Here is a 19,689-nt window from a genome sequence, read left to right as displayed (position 1 = left end):
TTTACATTGAATATGGTTGAAATCACAGAAATAGAATTGTAATAAATGATGTGCAGTAATGAAAAACAAGACATTATTATTATTAAGTATGCATTGTGTGCATTGATGTGAATTTAACTCAATATGATCAAACTTCAAAAACCATTGGACAAAAGATGGATTTAATAATGGCTATCAGCAAACACACTGCTATTGGTGGAAAATGCATTGGATAATAGGGGCCTCTGGACTGAGTAACGTAACTGAACATGAATTAACAGTTAATATGAAATAAAAAGAGCTGATTTAATATTCACATGTTTAACCTTCATCACTATTTTATTTAAATAATAAGACTGTTGAATAGATCTCATGTTTGCTTGTGTTCACAGCTCACCTGAACGCGTTGCCTTTTTATCCGCAGGGCCTTCTGGTGCATTCACATAGTCAGCTACTTCTGTGATTTCCTCTGGAAGATAAAGACATACTGTTTCATCAGATATGTAGTTTCTCTCCCATTATGTTCAGCACGCATGAGGAATCATTTCACTGAATGATGGAGTTCATAATCAAACTCAACGATGTAAAATCAGTTGCTGTCACGCAAAGAAAAGAGCAGAAAAGCAGAACTAAACACACACGGAGAAGTGTATCATGCTGACTTTTTAAAACGAGATTAAAGATCAATTAGACAAACTCAAATGTTATAAATAAATCATTTGTAAATGTTATTGATGAAAATGGAGCACATTTTGTATTTAGTACAATAGTTCATCATGTGTGGTTAACATATTGATAAACTAAAAGCTTCTTCCTTAATTTACTCTCCACAAATATATTAAACATGATGTCTCTATGTTCAGCAGAGTTGATCAATTATAATTTTAAAGATTCAATCTTAAATTCATTTGGATATTTAAAATAATTTGCTGCTAGGGAGTGGTCAAGCTTCAGAAGCAATTTACACATAATGATCATACATCGAGTGTTGGTAATGTTGGTAAAGGCAAATAAAAACATATCATAGGTTATATCTTAGACACAGATAAACTCAGGAATATTCTTTAATTACCCATATCCTTGATTATTTTTCCTTTCGTCCTGAACAAAGTCCTGCTGCAGTCCTGATGAGAGCGTCTCTCTGATGTGACGGTTCAGTAGACTTCTGCTTCGAGGTGGAGATGGCATCTTTTTAATCTCATGTTCTCACGTCATGTTGACACTTCCCAAATAGTTTCAACCGGAACTTGAAAACGTGTGGCCCTTTCACAGAGTTTAATAGAGTCACATATACAAAATATTGGATTTCCCAATAATATAATCATATTAACTGCAGTTTGGATCTCCATGGATTTCTAGGCCCCAAAAACTAATGTTTAGTCACCAAAATGCTCTCAATGCCACTTCCTGTCTCTCTCTGGAGCTCTGCTAGTGACTAAATATTGAGGCCTGATTTACTTTTGGTTAATTTTCATAAAACATCATTATGAATGAGATGTTCCACCTGACTTGATGTTTTCAAGAAAAAGACAAAACAACAATGGAAGGCATCTCATTTATTCACTGGTGACAACAGAGTAAAACATGACATTGCTCATAGATAGGGATGAACTAAGATTAATTAACAATGAGCTACACAACTAAATACATCACAGCACTTGGAAACAGACTCTAGAGAACATTCCTGTTGAGACGAAGTAAGGCAGCGCCCTCTGTTGGCCGTGCATGAGCAAAAATATAACATGTCACACATAAACGTTCACACATCTGCAAATGTTAAACATTGGATCTCTTGTAAAGAAGAAGAAGAGCGTCGTCCTGCAACAGAAAAAGAATTTTTACAATTCCCAAAGAATGAATGTTTAGGAAATTGATAATTGCATTCAATTTGCAAGCCGTAAGAAGTAAAATGTAAGTAGAATTATTGGTAGTTTGATATTTATAACGCTGTTGACATAATCATACATTATGCATAATTAATTTCTTATTTTAGCAGTTAATTACCTGTATATAATTGTAATTGTATCTTTAATTGTATTAATCTTGTGTGCATCTGTACTGTCCTGTTTTTCAATCTCACTCTGTTGCTGCTTAACCTGTTTCCAGGTCTCAGGCTCGAAAATGACATTCCCAGAACAAATGACTATAACTACATTTCTAAAAGGGGAAAATTAATAATCTTTTTTCTCAAAGTAATGATAAACTTGTGAGTTGTATGTAGAAGAGTCAGAATAAATATAGATTTTTTTTATTTTAAAGTAAATTCAGATTGAACGAAAAAAATGTAAATTATTATGTCCTTCCAAAAAAAACACATTACTTAGAGTGAAAACCACCCTTGGATGATGGGATAGTAGAATAAAAGCTTTAGGAATCCAAACTAGAACATATAAGTACCCTGTATCAAGATTGATGCAAAACAAGTGACATTTGACTTTGAGATTTAGCAAAAACAACCCACTTCTGGGGTCATTTGGGTGGATTTGACAACCTGATCTCACCAGAATGCGTGACTCCACCACGACTCCTTAACACCGCATTGCGTGGTGGAGTCACGAACTTTTTTACATTTACGTGTCGGCGCCAATGTAAAGTGAATGAGGCTCCTTTGTCGTGGTGCACACACTCATTTCTACAACGTCCCGCAGTGAACTTTTATTCTATAAAACGTTTTTAAAATATACTTTATAGCTTGTAGTAACTCACGGGAGGCTTCTTTTATTTTATTTGTATTCATAATCATTTTTATTTTAAAATGCGGTGTTAAGGAGTGGTGGAGTCGCGCATTCTGGTGAGATCAGGGATTTGACCTATCTCTGGCCCCCCTCGGTCGATTTTGGTGATTGACATCTCTTTGTAACCGCGAGAGCCAATGGAATCAAGGGGAAGTTCCACACACACACACACACACACACACACACACACACACACACACACACACTACCAAGTAAGGAGTGAGAGTGACGCGTAGCCAAAACCGGAAGCTGCGATACACTCTGGTGGCTACCATTAGCAGCTAATATTAATTCTCCGATTTTGACATAAAAATGGAATTATGGATTATCAATACTTTTTTCAAAGTGACAGACACATTGGATTAACCTATTGATTAACCTTCAGCCGCGTTTTTATCGTTTTAATGCCATTGAACACAACTTTTGATCAGAATAACAGCTAAGGTGAGCATATCTCCGTGTTTTGATACCTAAAGCTGCGTTGTGTGTTGTCTGTATTTGCTTCCCCTGTCGCGAGTTCTGATCGTTCAGTCATGATACTTATATTTCTATAATCTGTGGAATTGCAGCATGTTAGCTAAGCTTGTTTGTGCTGATCCTATAACTATATCGATCGATTTATACCTAGAGTTTTGTGCTAAGTGGGTTGGCATGTTTTCGCTAATGGCTCATTTAGACCCTTCTTGTGAGACTTGTGTTTTGTTTCGGTAAAAATGGTTCATATCATCAGTTAGCTGAGTTTCTTCCCGTTAGGAGGGTATGACGCATTCATGGGTTTTTAAATATTAAGAAGCCCTGAGACACAGTGTCGTGTCTCAGGGCTTCTTAAGAAAGTCTTTGTGGCTTAACAGGTTAAACTCATGAATTTCCCACGGGGTTTAATAAAGGTCCATCTTGTCTTATCTTATCTTATATTATCATACACACATTATCTTTTCAAAGTGTATCCAGTTACCTTCTCAACTTCTTATGCTTCGCTGAGCTCGACTGATGTTGAGCTACCACCAGTGTGTCGTCATTCTCATGTATCTACTCTGTGAAGTCGTTCTTCTGGGCCTCCAGCTCCTGGTTACGTAAGTCATCTCATGGTTTGCTGTGGTCAGCTGATGGTTTGCATTGGTCAGCTGATGGTTTGTTGTGGTCAGATGATGGTTTGCCGTGGGCAGCTGATGGTTTGCTGTGGTCGGATCCCAGACTCCAGCAGACAGGTCTTTGACCTTGATTTCTAAAACCCTATTAGCTTCTTTCAGGTTGCCCAACTTGAGCGTCAGCATCTCGTTGTCCCTGGTCAAGTTTCTATTCTCTAACCAGAGGTTGTTGATGAGGTTTGTCAGGTTACGATTGACGGCCAGTAGATTTGGGATTTCTTTTAGCTGGCTCTGCTCACTCTCATGTTTTAATGTATCAACTGCAAAATAAAAAAAATGGCTTCTTAATAATAGTGATTATGTCAAAGCGCCTCTATTGGAAGCTTTTTTTCTGTCCATCTCTTTAGGTTTTCAACAAATCACTCTCATGGTTTACTCTATCAACTGAAAAACCAGACGATAGCATCTCAATCATAGTGATAATGCAATTCTGTTTTTTGTTAAAGCGCCTCTCTTGAAAGCTTTTTTTCTGTCCATCTCTTCAGGGTTTCAACAAATCCCTTGCAAAGACTAATAGCTAAATTCACAATTAATCTGCTTGGGATAGACAGAGGAAGGTGTCGGGCTGAGATGATTTTGTGGGTGTTTACATGATCATAATAGATATTTGAGAATGGGTTCCCTGGAATCTATCTTTAAGCAATAATCAGGTGCCCATGATTATTAACATTGACTGTTTAGAAGTTACCAATAAGGATCAACACAAACACACATTTTCAATGAACTGATATTCATATATATAATGCACTCCCACGATGGCTAACAGTACGAGCCAACACAATGCTATCAGAAGAATATTCTGAGTGAAGAAGAGAAACCACCGACCTGGAAAATAAGAATTCAGTAAAGCATCTGAACAACAACATTTAACGTTCAAAGAAGCTTTAAAATGTGGATTGTTTTGTGTTCATAATGCACCTTGACGGGTTCTCTTTTTATCCACAGCGCCTCTTGAGGCATTAACATAGTCAGCTTCTTCTTCTTCAATTTCCTCTGAAAGATAAACACGTTATTTATATTTGAGTGCAGTTTTACTCCCAGTGTGTTGAGCATCCACGAGGAAGCATTGCACTGAAAGGTGGATTTTATCATTTGTAAAGTGTTAATGTATAATAAACGTTCTGGTCACGCTGAAAAAGCAGAACTTTAATCTTCAGTCACAGATATGAATCTAAAGCAGAACTAAAAACCACATGCAGAAAATTGTTCGGTTCTCACGCTGACATTTTCTTTAAAATAACAAACAAATGTCTTTGTGCTGAAACTAAAAACCATTAGACAAACTAAAATATGACTTTTTTAAATAATCAAATAGATTTTGTCGTAAAAAGATGTTGATACATCGACGGCTTCTTATTCAATTTCGTAAGAGATAAATAAATGCATTGAATTTATAATTCTGTGTTTATCAGAGTTTGAAAATCACAATTTTAAAGATCACATTTGAAATAAATGTTGTTATTTTAAACCCTTTGTTGCTCAGATCTGGTCAAGCATCAGAAACAGTATGAATAGGAAAAAATGTAGACAATGTCTCGGTAAAAAAAAAATAGTTTACACTCACACACAAATTAGAATATATTTAATTACCCATTTCCTGCTGAGTTCTTCTGTTCATCGTGGACAAGAGTCTGAAGTCCTGCTGCAGACCTGAGGCTGTCTGAGAGCGTCTGCTCTGATGTGACTCTCTTTAGGGGACTTCTGCTTTGAGGTTAAGGTGTGAAGTTTTAATGCACTGTCAGGGTCACGTTGGAACCTATCAAATCGTTTTGACCTTATTTGGCTTGATTAAAAGTTACTGGCAACGTCAACGAGGGATATGAAAGAAAACGACTAGGAAAATGATATGTATGGGGGGAAAGGAGGGGACCCAGGATGGAGGCCTGTGGGACCCCAGTGATGAGCTGCTGAAGGTCAGAGACAATTGTAGCGACCAGATAGGGGGGGGGGATATATACAGTCTTTGATATTGTTACGTTATGAGAATGCTCTGACACTTGTTTGATTCTGAAAATGTATATGAAAATATATATAAATATATATATGTGTGTGTATAAATCTGCATCTGTAGCCTGTTATTGTCTCATTATACCGCTCTGTGAATGAATTAAAAGTAAATATATAAGTCATCATGAACACATCTGTCCATCAGACAGAGGGCTGCTGTGCCTCCTGTCATCATTAATGGACGTCTCTTTAAAATGACCGCTCAGAGGAGAGGAGTTCTCATTTCTCTAACCGCCTGCTGCTTCCCCTCCTCTCTCCTCGGCTCCCCTCCTCGACTCCTCTGCTCACATCTCCTGTGGGCGGGACTAAGACACGAGGATAGGAGTCGAGGATAGGAGTCGAGGAGGGGAGTTAGAGAAATGAGAAAGCTTCTTAGTGTTTGCACTTTTTTTGGCCAATTCACCTCCACTTCCTGTCCCTCTCTGAAACTCTGCTGGTGCTGATGTTGACCGAGTGACTGAATATTGAGGCCTGATCTCCTTCTTTCTTATTTTCATCTAATGGTCGCACCATGAATAAGATTGTTTCTCCAGACTTGATTAAAGCACTGATGTTTTCAAGAAAACACAAAAACAACAATGTGTGGCAGCACATTTATTCACTGGTGACAACAGAGTTAAACAAGACATTGCTCATAGATAAAAATACAGATAGATACAAATCATCCATAAACTGTGCATCATCAGAATAGCATCAGGGACAGTTTCATCCCACTGGCCAGAAGACTATTAAACACCTGAGCTTGCACTATTTCTATTTGTATTGTTTTGTATATGTATTTCTTATGTCTTGTTAATTGCACTGTTAAGGAACCTGAGATCACATTTTGTTTATACTTTACATAATTACACCGTAGTTTCTAAATGTCATGACAATAAACCTTTGAATCTTGAATCTTGAAAAATAGTTATTTAACAGACTCTGGAACATTGTATTGAGAACAAGTGATGCAGCGCCCTCTGCTGGCCGGTAGAAGCAATACAATAAAATGGTCCAGAGTCTTTCCAATAATCTGCAGAGTTTAAGCGTTGCATCTCTAAAACAACAGAATAACATTATTCACACAAAACAGTATAACTATTTTAACCATCCATATCTAATAAAAACACCATCACAATGTTAAAGAAATAAATATTTGAATTAATTTATCAAGCTCCATAGAAATTCAAAAGTCAAAGTAAAAGTACATTTAAAATAATCCACATTATGAGTTAACTTTTTTTGTTTTATTGTTTTTATCAAGTTTGTGAAACGTTTCTGGAATTATTGTTTTTATACTTTTTTTGTTTTATTTTTTTGTTTTGAAATTGTTTTTACTCACAAGTAATTCATTCTTTTTTCAAAGAGTTTCCAGTAACCTTCTTAGTATGACTGCTTTGATTAACAGAAAGAGTTAAAGCCTTCTTCTGACAGATCCATTGTTGTGTTGCATTACAGTTCACTGATAACCAAGTTGTTTTGCCTTCGACAGAGATTGCACAGTGACGGTCAACAGGAGCTGGAGGATCTATGCAGGAGCTGAGGAGAGAACATGATGTTTAGATAAAGGCTGATAGATGTTATTATTCAAAGTGTTTAGTAATGAATCTCTTACCTATCATTCAGATCACTTCCATCCACCCACTTCCATTTCCCATCTTCAACTCTCAGACCAATCCAGTATCCGTTAGTTCCTGAACTACCTGGGCTGTATTTATTGATGATGACGTTCTAACAACAGAGAAACAGATATCAGGTATTTACACCGTATAAGTAAATAAACACATAATGACCTAAAGACCCAAAGTGTGTTCAGACCTACAAACAAATATATACACTTTTCATAATTGCATCATATTAATAAATGTACCTTTTCGTCTGTATCATGTGCAACAGCCAGATTAGAATTCTTTCCTTTGCAGTCTTCTTGAGCTTTTTCCCAGGTTTTTCGATCAGCAGTCTCAGCGTTATTATACGCATAGCAGCTGGACTGAGTGAGATTCCAGCCGTCCTGACAAGGCTGACACTTTTTATCTGAAACAACAGAGTCCAAACAATCAACATCATGCCTTCCTTTTGAAAATATTGTAATTATGACCTAATATATAGGATCTGAACATACCGTCATAGCAGTAGGAATCGATGCTCCACTGAGCTCGACTGACGTTGAGCTCATTCCAGTTTGTTGTCATGTTTTGTATTTGCTGTGTCAAGTTCTTCTTCTCAGTCTCCAGCTCCTGGATTCTTGCAGACAGGTTTTTGTTGTTGCTCTCTGAGACATTATAGGCTTGTGTCAGGTTGCCCAACTGGTCCTCCAGATTCTTGTTGTCCCTCGTCAAGTTTGCATTTTCTAAGCTGAGTTTTGTGTTGATTGCCCGTAGAGTTGAGTTTTCTTTAAACTGGTTTGGATCACTCTCATTAAATAATGTAACTGCAAAATGAGAAATCAGCTTCTTTTATAATCAAGGTTATATTGCAATTTAGTTTTTTGTCTATTTGCCTCTTTTGGAAGCTTCTTCCTATCAGGCTCACTTTAGGTTTTCCGGTCTTTAGACTCAAACTAAAAATATCTCGGTCCTTCTCAAAGTTTTCTGACTTCTCCAATTCTCAGAACCATTTATATTTCACATTGTCTGAAACTGCTTGTCACTGTGGTTTGAGGTCAACATTACTAAGAAAGGAGTGAAATGGGGAAGTCTTCAAGCCACACATTTTGTGAACTAGCAAGCGCTGGAGGGTAGAGTGTGGGATAAACTCAGAACTTCACAGAGGCTCAGTAACATGAAAAACACATGACATTTGTTAATAGATTGACATTAGATAGACTTTCATTGTCGTTTGGGTCTGATCATATGATTTGTTAAGAATAAGAGAAATATAGAATATGTCTTGACTCATCTTTTAATTATTTGTATGCATACTTGTCTGTATTTCCCACTAATGGTGCCTGCAGGTATGTACAGTATAGGAAAGTCTCAAACTAATTAATGTATTCATCCACATGAACGGCTTCTTGATTGATAATTTTGCTTTATTTGGGAAAACAAGCACAATACATTAATGGATGCTACCTCCATGTTGGCCTCCAGAAATGCGTCCTCATTGCACCACTCTGTTAGAGGAAGACGCTCATAATAATACTTTCTACACCGTCATACTGTGGCATGTACATGACTGATATCAAATGGTGTAAAAAGATTAAAAAAAATAGTTAAAAGCTGCTACTATTCTTTTAGAATTGTCTCATGTCTAAGTCTGAGATAATGCACTTCCTGTTTTGTGTACTTACGGTAGACGCAGACTCCGATGATGCCACCGAGCAGAATGACACAGAGAATCCCCAAACAACAAGCCAAGTGCTGAAAGCGCCGATGTCCTGCTGAGTCTAAACAACACAAATGAATCACATTAACTTTCCAAATGAAGATTGGTACCTTTCAAAGTTGCAGTCTCTTTAGTTAGTTTAGATCTTTTTTTTTTACGAATAAAAGACAGGAAAGGATACCAAGTTGATTTGACTAACTCAGATGCTTGAACCTTATATTAGTCAGTTGTACATACATAATACAGTTCAGAACAAAGGAGTACATTTGCTCCCCTATCTCTTACATTGTGAGAAATGGCCTAAATAAACAAAAGGAGTGATATGGACAGCAAAGATTGTTCCAATATTTAAACAGGCACCTGACTGTTGTTAAAGGGCCGACTTAAAGAGTTGTGAACCCATTGTGTTTTGAGAAACTGCTTTATGTACTTTGCTAAAAGTGTTCCAGTGAGAGTTACCGTAGGTCTTGAGTATTAGTCACTCTAACATTATTGCAGTACAACACAAAAGTTCAATCTCAAAATAACCGTTCGCAAGAGATTTCCTAAAAACGAACCTCATATTTAGTCTGAGTCATTCACAGTTTTTAACACGTTAATAACGTTGCAGATAAAACCCCGTAAAAAGCAACAGAACCACTTGATAAAGTTTAGTAAAAGGCAGTGGTAGAATGTTACTGAATACATTTAATCAAACTGTACTTAAGTGCACATTTGAGGCACTTTACTTTACTTGAGTATTTTCTTTTCATGCCACTGTATGATTTAACTCAACTACAATTCAAAGGTATCATATATCTCACTCCAATACATTTATAGTAAGTTAATAATTCAGATGCATTATTATTTAAAACATATCATGTATCATATAGAATAGAATATAATGGGAGGGATGAACCCCTCTTTAATGGTCACACATGCAGGGCACTCTGCACACACAGGGAAATGTGTTCTGCTTTTAACCCATCCTAGTACCAGGAGCAGTGGGCAGCTATTGTACAGCGCCCGGGGAGCAATGGGAGTGAGGGGGGAGGGGGGATGTCCGGTGCCTTGCTCAAGGGCACCACGGCAGGGCCCAGGAGGTGGACTGGGACCTCTCCAAGTAGCAGTCCACACTCCATATTTAGTTCTGGTCGGGGACTTGAACCGGCGACTCTACGGCTTCCAGTCCAAGTACTGACTGAGCCACTGCCGGACATATATCTTACTCCACTGCAGTTATAGTAAGTTCATAATTCAGATGCATTATTATTTTAAATACATAATGTGTTGTTATAAATATGAACAGAAAGATCTGAAAAACTTAATTGGCATCTGTACACATTTAAGTTTATTTTATTTAATTAGAACCGTTTTTTGGGTGTTTTTTCTTTAATTTCTAACTTTTCTGTGTCGTGTACATTGATTACTTTAAGAACAGTTTGCTTTTTATACTTACTTACTTTTACTCAAGTAATATTTTCAAAGCTGTACTTCTACTTGTAAAGGATAATGTTACCGCATGGTATCAGTACTTTTACTAAAGGACCAGAATACAAAGGTCTTGGTTTGGCTTAAAATAAGTACTTTTTTGTAACGTAAAACAAATCAACAATAATTTGACATCAAGACTTGTGCATACTATGATTATAGCCTTAATTTTGATTTGTCAAAAACAAACGGAAGAAAAGACGATGCAGCTTTCCACCATCATTTTGTCATTAGACCAGAATGCCCCGTCTGCAAGACGTTGACATTTGTCACACTGCACACTCCCAACTTTGTAGAGCTTTGTTAGAGTGCTGGTTACTTACAAAGCACCTACAGATATAAAGTTTAGAACAGTTCTTGTGACCTTGTTCCCTTTTAATGATAGTTATAATGGTAAAGTAGTGGTAGTAGAACTCCCAGTTGCAGTAACACCTGAATGTTTTTTTAATACAACTTACCCTCGTTCTTTGTTTCGTTCTGCACCTTCACCTCACCGTACTCAGTTTCCTCCCCTCTTTTTGCTGAAAGGTCAAAGGAAATGCACATGCTCAGGGTTTTTTGTGAACGAATGAGAAGGACTTTAAAAGGCTGCTTTAATTGTTTGATAAAGCAGAGAAATTGCCTTAGAATGATGATTGATTTATTGCAGAAATGTGTGCATTAAAATGGGCGGCTTCAAAATGATGAGATTGTCTTCGGGTATTGTATCATGCCATTAAAAAGGGAAACGACATGACACGGGAAACTCTCAACAGATAACAAGCTCATTTCGCAATTTCCTCACGGGTTTTAAATAGATGTGTTCGTGATGATATATCTCCAGTGTGAGTCGCTAAATATAAATTAAAATACCCAACAAATGAGCATCAGTTTGAATCTTTTTGAGAGTTAAAGAAATATGAATTGAAGTTAAACTGAAATAGGATGAGGTGTTCAAAGGTTTCAAACTACTCTAGATTTAAAAGTTTTTTCTCAACGTAGTAAACATGAATAAAGAAGGTTTATTTCTACAAAAAATGTGCATTGATGAACCAAGAAAACTCCTACTATTAAATCATAGATGCACGACTGCGATGGTGAGTTTTCTTGGTTCATTTGGTGAAAAGTTTACACTCAACATTGTGATCTTGAAAAACATCAATGCAAATGTGCTGGGTTGGCTAAAAATCTATTCTTCAACCACACTAAGCAAATACAAAAACAGCCTTTTAACAATTTTTCTAAATGTTTCTGGTTTCACAGTTAAATTACAGGACATTAAAAACAGCAACTTTCTTTGGATTGAAGTACTCAACATTGCATTGATCACATTAACAAAGAGGCTCTGATTCAAAATCATCAGCAGGAAGTGAAAGTTGTTAAATAACTAAACGTACCCGCAGGTGGATGATTGTTGCCGGCTTTGAACACAACCGAAGCGTAGTTCGCCTCCTCCTCTCCCTCCGCCATCACTACAGCCGCTCTGTTGAGCGCTCTCTGACTCGTAGACGGAGAAGTCTCTGGACATCGCAATAGGAGAACTGGTTGTTTCCTCTCTTCTGTTGAAGTCTATCTCTCAGCCTTCAAACTAACCACTTCTGCTTTTGGTCAAGAAGTTCATTTGCATCCCTTGACGTGACTGAACATGGACCTTAGAAATAAATGGTGTGTTCTTGTTTTTTGTCAATGTAACTCTTTTGGAAGATGTTTCTTGTCCGTCTCTCTTCAGGTTTCAAGAAATCCCCCAAAAAAAGACTGGAGCCAAAAATGTCATTTTCTTTGAGTTTTCCAATTCTCCGAACCTAGACCTTTAGTTCCTACTGAGGACGTCGCCTAAATCCGCATTTCACTGAAGTGTTAGGTCAACTTTACTTAGAAAATGAGTGACATGGGGAAGTTTAGGCTTTCTGCAGTCAGATTGGTATTTCAGTAAAGATAGAGGTAACTACGGTTACAGAGAGAGGAAGGTTTTGGGCTGTGTGTGTCTTTCAGTGGTTACATGGTTAAAATAGACACTTGAGAACGGGTTCTCATGTTTGAAGCAATACATTTAAAAAAAAAAAAGAGTGACATGGGGAAGTTTATGTTATGAACTCAGACACTTAGGAGATAGGACCCAATTGCACGACCCGGGAGACAGAGGTAAAGTATTTGTAAGATACTTTATTTTTGAAGAACAGCAAAAAATGGTCTACAAAAATGGAGAACAAAATGAAAACGCTCACGCAGTGAGGATCAAAACTTTCATAAGAGCACATAGAGAGCATAGACCTGACTGTGGCAAAAGACAAGTGCAAGGATCTGACTGTGGCAATAGACAAAGACGAACTGACACTGAACACTGGGAGACTGGGGAATTTAAACACAGGGTAACAAGACACAGGTGGGAACAATCAGGGGCGGGGCTGACACTGATGAGCACAGGAGACACAGAAGGGGTGACAGGTGAAAACAATCAGGAAATTAGACACACCAGGGAAACTAACGACAGACAGGAAAACACAGGGAGAAAGACCAGACAATACACAGAGAGGAAAACATGACAAGGAGAACAGAAAAACATCCACTGCCAGACACACACAACTAAAAACCGTGACAGTTTAGGCTTTCTGCAGTCAGATTGGTATTTCAGTAAAGATAGAGGTAACTACGGTTACAGAGAGAGGAAGGTTTTGGGCTTAGTGTGTCTTTCAGAGGTTACATGGTTAAAATAGACACTTGAGAACGGGTTCTCATGTTTGAAGCAATAAATCGACACAAACACCTTCAATAAACTGATATTATGGAACTCACAGTAGATACGAAGGCTCATGATGGCTAACAGTACGAGCCAACACACTGCTATCAGAAGAATATTCTGAGTGAAGAAGAGAAACCACCGACCTGGAAAATAAGAATTCAGTTAAAGCATCTGAACAACAACATTTAACAGCCAAAATACTTTAAAATGTGAATTGTTTTGTGTTCATGATGCACCTGGACGGGTTCTCTTTCTCTCCACAGCGCCTCTTGAGGCATTAACATAGTCAGCTTCTTCTTCTTCAATTTCCTCTGGAAGATAAACACGTTATTTATATTTGAGTGCAGTTTTACTGATGTTGAGCATCCATGAGGAAGCATTGCACTAAAAGATAGATTTATGATTAAAATCAATATTTAAAAGAAGTTGCAGTTATGCATAATATCAGAAGCAAATATCAACAATGTATTTCTACACAGAAAGGGTTAGGGTAAGCTTTAATGTATGAGTAATGTTCCAGACACAGATATTAATCTCAAGCCGAACTAAAAACCACACACAGAGTTGTTCGGTTCTCACGCTGACATTTTCTTTAAAATAAAAAAACAAATATCTTTCTGCTGAAACTAAAAACCAGTAGACAAACTAAAATCTCATTTATTTTAAATAAGCAAATTGTTTTTTTCATAAAAGGTGTTGATACATCGACCTCTTCCTACTCAATTTCGTCAGAGAGAAATAAATGCATTGAATTTATAATTCTGTGTTTATCAGAGTTTGAAAATCACATTTAAAATAAATGTTGGTATTTTAAAACTGCTGAGTTCTTCTGTTCATCGCGGACAAAGGTTTGAAGTCCTGCTGCAGACCTGAGGCTGTCAGAGAGCGTCTGCTCTGATGTGACGCTCTTTATTCAACTTCTGCTTTTAATGTACATCAGTGTGACAACCCTGTGGTTGTCCACCAGGTGGTGCTGCTGTAACCTGTGTGTTTGTTGTAATCAGCAGTGATGGGACCCACCTGTGGCCCTTGATTCCAGGATATAAGAGGGCTGCAGAACAGGCTCTCGGTCTATTGTTTTGTTTTGTTTTATTTATTTAATGGTTTTATTAATTTATTTTTATCTTATTTTGATTAGAACATAGGTTAATGAGTTGGAATGATGTGATGATGCATACTCATGTACAGTAGGTGGCGGTATGCACCTTTTAAGTTGTTTTTAATCCGCCAAAAGCAAGAGAAGAAGAAGAAGAAGAAGGCTCTCGGTCTCGCTCAGCTGCCCCGCTCGGTGCAGCAGGACACCGCTCCTCTGTTTGTTTTATTGTTGGTGGTAATCACTGTTAGGTAAAATAAATGATTGTTTTGGGCAACTCCTGTGTGGAACTGTTGTCCTTGTGTTACAAGCAGAGCCAGCTTGTAACATCAGTGTCAGATATGTTGCAACCGATCAAATAGTTTTGACCTTATTTGACTTGATTAAACTCACTGACAACGTCAACGAGCGAAATGAAAGAAAACGACTAGGACAATTGATATGTATGGAGAAAAAAAGGAGTTTGCTTTTCAAACTGGGACAAGAAAACACCAGAGAAGTAACGGGGCAGAAACCCTCCTTTTTACGCAGCGGTCCAGACATAGACATCAAACTATAGTCAGTTGACAGTTCCTTTGGCATTAGGGCAGGGATATCTAGATACTCTCCAAGGTTTGACATAATGAATTGTGCTACTTTTAAAGCAAGCAAAGATGTTTTCAAATCTGTAATCAAAAAACGCCTTCGAAGCAGGGGCTGCCGTTGCTACGTAGTTCAAACGGTAACAACGGACTATTTTTCTTAGCGGATGCATGTCATTTTAAATCCATACAATATTTTGTAAATCAATAAAAGCATTTCAATTAATATTGGGAGTCATGTTGTTACTTTGTTGAGAATGTGGCCCTGTCATAAGCGGGATAATGTGCAGCGACTTGGTCATTATGAAGATGATGACCAAGTCGCTGCACATTATCCTTTACATGCCATCATCGATACATCTTACTTAGTGTTTGCACTTTTTTTGGCCAATTCACCTCCACTTCCTGTCCCTCTCTGAAACTCTGCTGGTGCTGATGTTGACAGAGTGACTGAATATTGAGGCCTGATCTCCTTTTATCTTATTTTCATCAAAATGGTCGCACCATGAATAAGATTGTTTCTCCAGACTTGATTAAAGCACTGATGTTTTCAAGGAAAAGACAAAAACAACAATGTGTGGCAGCACATTTATTCACTGGTGACAACAGAGTTAAACAAGACATTGCTCATAGATAAAAATACAGATAGATACAAATCACCCATAAACTGTGCATCATCAGAATAGCATCAGGGACAGTTTCATCCCACTGGCCAGAAGACTATTAAACACCTGAGCTTGCACTATTTCTATCTGTATTGTTGTTTATATGTATTTCTTATGTCTTGTTAATTGCACTGTTAAGGAACCTGAGATCACATTTTGTTTATACTTTACATAATTACACCGTAGTTTCTAAATGTCATGACAATAAACCTTTGAATCTTGAATCTTGAAAAATAGTTATTTAACAGACTCTGGAACATTGTATTGAGAACAAGTGATGCAGCGCCCTCTGCTGGCCGGTAGAAGCAATACAATAAAATGGTCCAGAGTCTTTTCAATAATCTGCAGAGTTTAAGCGTTGCATCTCTAAAACCACAGAATAACATTATTCACACAAAACAGTATAACTATTTTAACCATCCATATCTAATAAAAACACCATAACAATGTTAAAGAAATACATATTTGCATTAATTTAGCACCATAGAAAAGTCAAACTAAAAGTACATCTATTTTAAAATAATCCACATTATGAGTTAACTTTTGTGTTTCATTGTTTTTATCGAGTTTGTGAAACGTTTCTGGAATTACTGTTTTTTAACTTTTTTTTGTTTTATATTTTTCTTTGGAATTTGTTTTTATTCACAAGTAATTTATCTTTTTTTCAAAGAGTTTCCAGAAACCTTCTTAAGTATGACTGCTTTGTTTAAACAGACAGAGCCTTCTTCTGGCAGATCCATTGTCGTGTTGCACCACAGCTCACTGAAAACCATTTGCCCCTGTAAAACACTGCACAGTGACCGTCAGCAGGAACAGGAGCTGGTATCCAGGAGCTGAGGAGAGAACATGATGTTTAGAGAAAGGCTGATACATTTTTATTCAAAGTGTTTATCAATGAATCTCTTACCTTTCAGTCAGATCACTTCCATCCACCCACTTCCATTTCCCATCTTCAACTCTCAGACCAATCCAGAATCCATAAACTCCAAGTCTGTTTTCATTGATTGCTTCCTGGAAAACAGAGAGAGAGTTATCAGATATTTAAACATTAAACTGTAATAAACACATAATGACCTAAAGACCCAAAGTGTGTTCAGACCTACACAAAACACAATTACTTTCTATTTGCATCATATTAATGGGTTTACCTTTTCAGCAGGAGTATGTGCAACAGCCAAATCTGAATTATTTCCACTGCAGTCTTCTCGAGCTTCTTCCCAGGTTTTCCAACCAGAAGGAGGAGGGTCATTATACGCATAGCAGCTGGGCTGAGTGAGATTCCAGCCCTTCTGACAAGGCTGACACTTTTTATCTGAAACAACAGAGTCCAAACAATCAACATCATGCCTGCCTTTTGAAAATATTGTAATTATGACCTAATATATAGGATCTGAACATACCGGTGTTTCCTAAGCAGTAGGAATCGATGCTCCACTGAGCTCGACTGATGTTGAGCTCATTCCAGTTTCTTGTCATGTCTTGTATTTTCTGGTTCAAGTTGTTCTTCTCAGTCTCCAGCTCCTGGTTTAGTTTGCTCAGCACCTGGACTCCTGCATACAGGTCTCTCACGTAGCTCTCTGAGACAGTATAGGCTTGTGTCAGGTTGCCCAACTGGTCCTCCAGATTCTTGCTGTCCCTCGTCAAGTTTGCATTTTCTAAGCTGAGTTTTGTGTTGTTTGCCCGGAGAGTTGAGACTTCTTCTAACTTGTTTGGATCACTCTCATGGCTTAATGTATGAACTGCAAAATGAAAAACATAGCTTCTATTCACAGTGATAAAGCAATTTTGTTTTTTGTCAATGTGCCTCTTTTGGAAGCTTTTTCTTGTCTGTCTCTTTTCAGGTTTCAAGAAATCCCCCAAAAACGACTGGAGCCAAAATGTCTTAGTTTTATCTCTAACTGTTTCTTTGAGTTTTCCAATTCTCCGACCCAAGACCTTTAGTTCCTACGGAGGACGTCGCCTAAAACCGCATTTCACTGTAGTTTTAGGTCAACACTTAGAAAATGAGTGACATGGGGAACTTTGTGGTTTCTGCAGTCAGATTGGTATTTCAGTAAAGATAGAGCCGGCTAACTTCCCTAGAGCAACAACAAGTTAGCAACGAGCTAACTGCATTTGGAGAGATAACAGGCGGAGAGACTGGTCTCCTCTGTATTGTAGACGTGTTACAACAGCTCTGAGGATTCAAACCACTGCCTTTTGAAAAATATGGAACACACACACACACACACACACACACACACACACACACACACACACACACACACACACACACACACACACACACACACACACACACACACACACACACACACACACACACACACACACACACACACACACACACACACACACACACACACACACACACACACACGATACTCACAGTAGATACGAAGACCCATGATGGCTAACAGTATGATCCAACACACTGCTATTGGAAGAACAAAACTCAAGCCTGAAAAATAAGCATTCTGTTAAAAACCTTAACAAAGGTTTCAAAGGTTTTAAAGTCATACACACAGATACAGTTTAGTCTAAAAACTGTGGTCGCTGGTTGGTTAAAAAATGTAATCCAAACATATACAAGACTTAAAAGAAATACAAAAAATAGTGCAAGCTTTTGGAGTTTAGCTTTATCTTAACGCCCAAAATCATTTAACAGGCTAAGCTTTCAATACATTATAAACACACCACAAAAATAGCTAAACCATTTCAACCTTTGTCACTATCTCACTGTTTTACCTGTATGTTGGTTTTAAACATGTTAACAGTATTAAATAGTGAAATGTATTGATCACCTGGAGGGGATGCCTTTGTATCCACGGTGCCTTCTGGTGCAGATCCTTTTTTGGTCTCCTCTGAAAAATATAGACGTAATGTGTTTTTATGAAGTTGATCAGAATCAGAAACAGTTTATTACCAGGTAGGTTAACAAATAAACATTTAAAACACAGATAGAAAACTATTTAAAAAAAACTTTAATAACATTAAAAAATATACTAAAATATAGCAATATTTACATTGAATATTGAAATTGTAGAAATAGAATTGGAATCAAATATGTGCAGTAATGAAAAACAAGATATTGTATCCTACATTGTGTGCATTTCACTAACAATATAATCAAACTTCAAAAACCATTGGACCAAAGATTCGTTTTATAAACATCTGCCCTGAGTTAATATGAAATAAAAAGAGCTGATTTAATATTCACATGTTTAACCTTCATCACTATTTTATTTAAATAATAAGACTGTTGAATAGATCTCATGTTTGCTTGTGTTCACAGCTCACCTGGACGCGTTGCCTTTTTATCCGCAGGGCCTTCTGGTACATTCACATAGTCAGCTTCTTCTGTGATTTCCTCTGGAAGATAAACACATACTGTTTCATCAGATATGTAGTTTCACTCAAATTATGTTCAGCACGCATGAGGAACCATTTCACTAAATGATGGAGTTTATAATCAAACTCAACGATGTAAAATCAGTTGCTGTCACGCAAAGAACAGAGCAGAAAAGCAGAACTAAACACACGGAGAAGTGTATCATGCTGACTTTTTAAAACGAGATTAAAGACCAATTAGACAAACTCAAATCTGTCTCTTTTAAATAAAACATTTGTAAATGTTTTTGTTGAAAATGGAGCACATTTTGTATTTAGTACAATAGTTCATCATGTGTGGTTAACATATTGATAAACTAAAAGCTTCTTCCTTAATTTACTCTCCCCAAATATATTAAACATGATGTCTCTACGTTCAGCAGAGTTGATCAATTATAATTTTAAAGATTCAATCTTAAACAAATTTGGATTTTTTAAATAATTTGCTGCTAGGGAGTGGTCAAGCTTCAGAAGCAATTTACACATAATGGTCATACATAGCAGAACATGTTGATAAAGGCAAATAAAAACATATCATAGGTTATATCTTAGACACAGATAAACTCTGGAATATTCTTTAATTACCCATATCCTTGATTATT

General features: G+C 37.2%; 2 protein-coding genes and 2 long non-coding RNA genes across 6 annotated transcripts in view; all 4 read right to left on the bottom strand.

The window, feature by feature from the left end:
- LOC307012812 (uncharacterized protein) overlaps positions 1-19,689 on the bottom strand; it is a 197,646-nt gene that overhangs the window by 128,347 nt on the left and 49,610 nt on the right. The window contains exons 2-9 of one of the 3 annotated variants that reach the window (XM_079639998.1): positions 13,598-13,672; positions 12,019-13,504; positions 11,101-11,163; positions 9,138-9,233; positions 7,971-8,279; positions 7,719-7,882; positions 7,464-7,579; positions 6,451-7,387 (exon numbers count right to left, since the gene is read on the bottom strand). In XM_079639998.1, the coding sequence (XP_079496124.1) occupies positions 7,198-7,387; positions 7,464-7,579; positions 7,719-7,882; positions 7,971-8,279; positions 9,138-9,233; positions 11,101-11,163; positions 12,019-12,091 (1,011 nt within the window). In that variant the 5' untranslated portion in view covers positions 12,092-13,504; positions 13,598-13,672 and the 3' untranslated portion in view covers positions 6,451-7,197. Of the gene's footprint in view, positions 1-6,450; positions 7,388-7,463; positions 7,580-7,718; positions 7,883-7,970; positions 8,280-9,137; positions 9,234-11,100; positions 11,164-12,018; positions 13,673-19,689 lie in introns of those variants that run through there. The other 2 variants (XM_079639999.1, XM_079640000.1) reach the window with 2 other exon arrangements.
- Positions 1,521-4,118, bottom strand: LOC307012878. Its single transcript, XR_013800753.1, has 2 exons — positions 3,670-4,118; positions 1,521-1,797 (listed from the first exon to the last, which is right to left on the bottom strand). It is a non-coding gene; the product is annotated as an uncharacterized lncRNA (long non-coding RNA).
- LOC307012879 lies at positions 4,154-5,659 on the bottom strand. Its single transcript, XR_013800754.1, has 3 exons — positions 5,453-5,659; positions 4,781-4,855; positions 4,154-4,687 (listed from the first exon to the last, which is right to left on the bottom strand). It is a non-coding gene; the product is annotated as an uncharacterized lncRNA (long non-coding RNA).
- LOC307013501 (C-type lectin domain family 12 member B-like) lies at positions 16,407-18,105 on the bottom strand (the record flags this gene model as incomplete). Its single annotated transcript, XM_079640901.1, has 5 exons — positions 16,407-16,533; positions 16,608-16,711; positions 16,849-17,012; positions 17,101-17,439; positions 18,087-18,105. 5 exons carry the CDS (start codon positions 18,103-18,105, stop codon positions 16,407-16,409), a joined length of 753 nt encoding a protein of 250 aa, XP_079497027.1.

The sequence above is a fragment of the Notothenia rossii genome (genome assembly GCF_949606895.1).
Source record: "Notothenia rossii genome assembly, chromosome: 7".
Taxonomy (NCBI): Eukaryota; Metazoa; Chordata; class Actinopteri; order Perciformes; family Nototheniidae; genus Notothenia; species Notothenia rossii.
The sequence above is the reverse complement of the archived record's forward strand: the minus strand, read 5'-3'. Positions and strand labels throughout refer to the sequence as shown.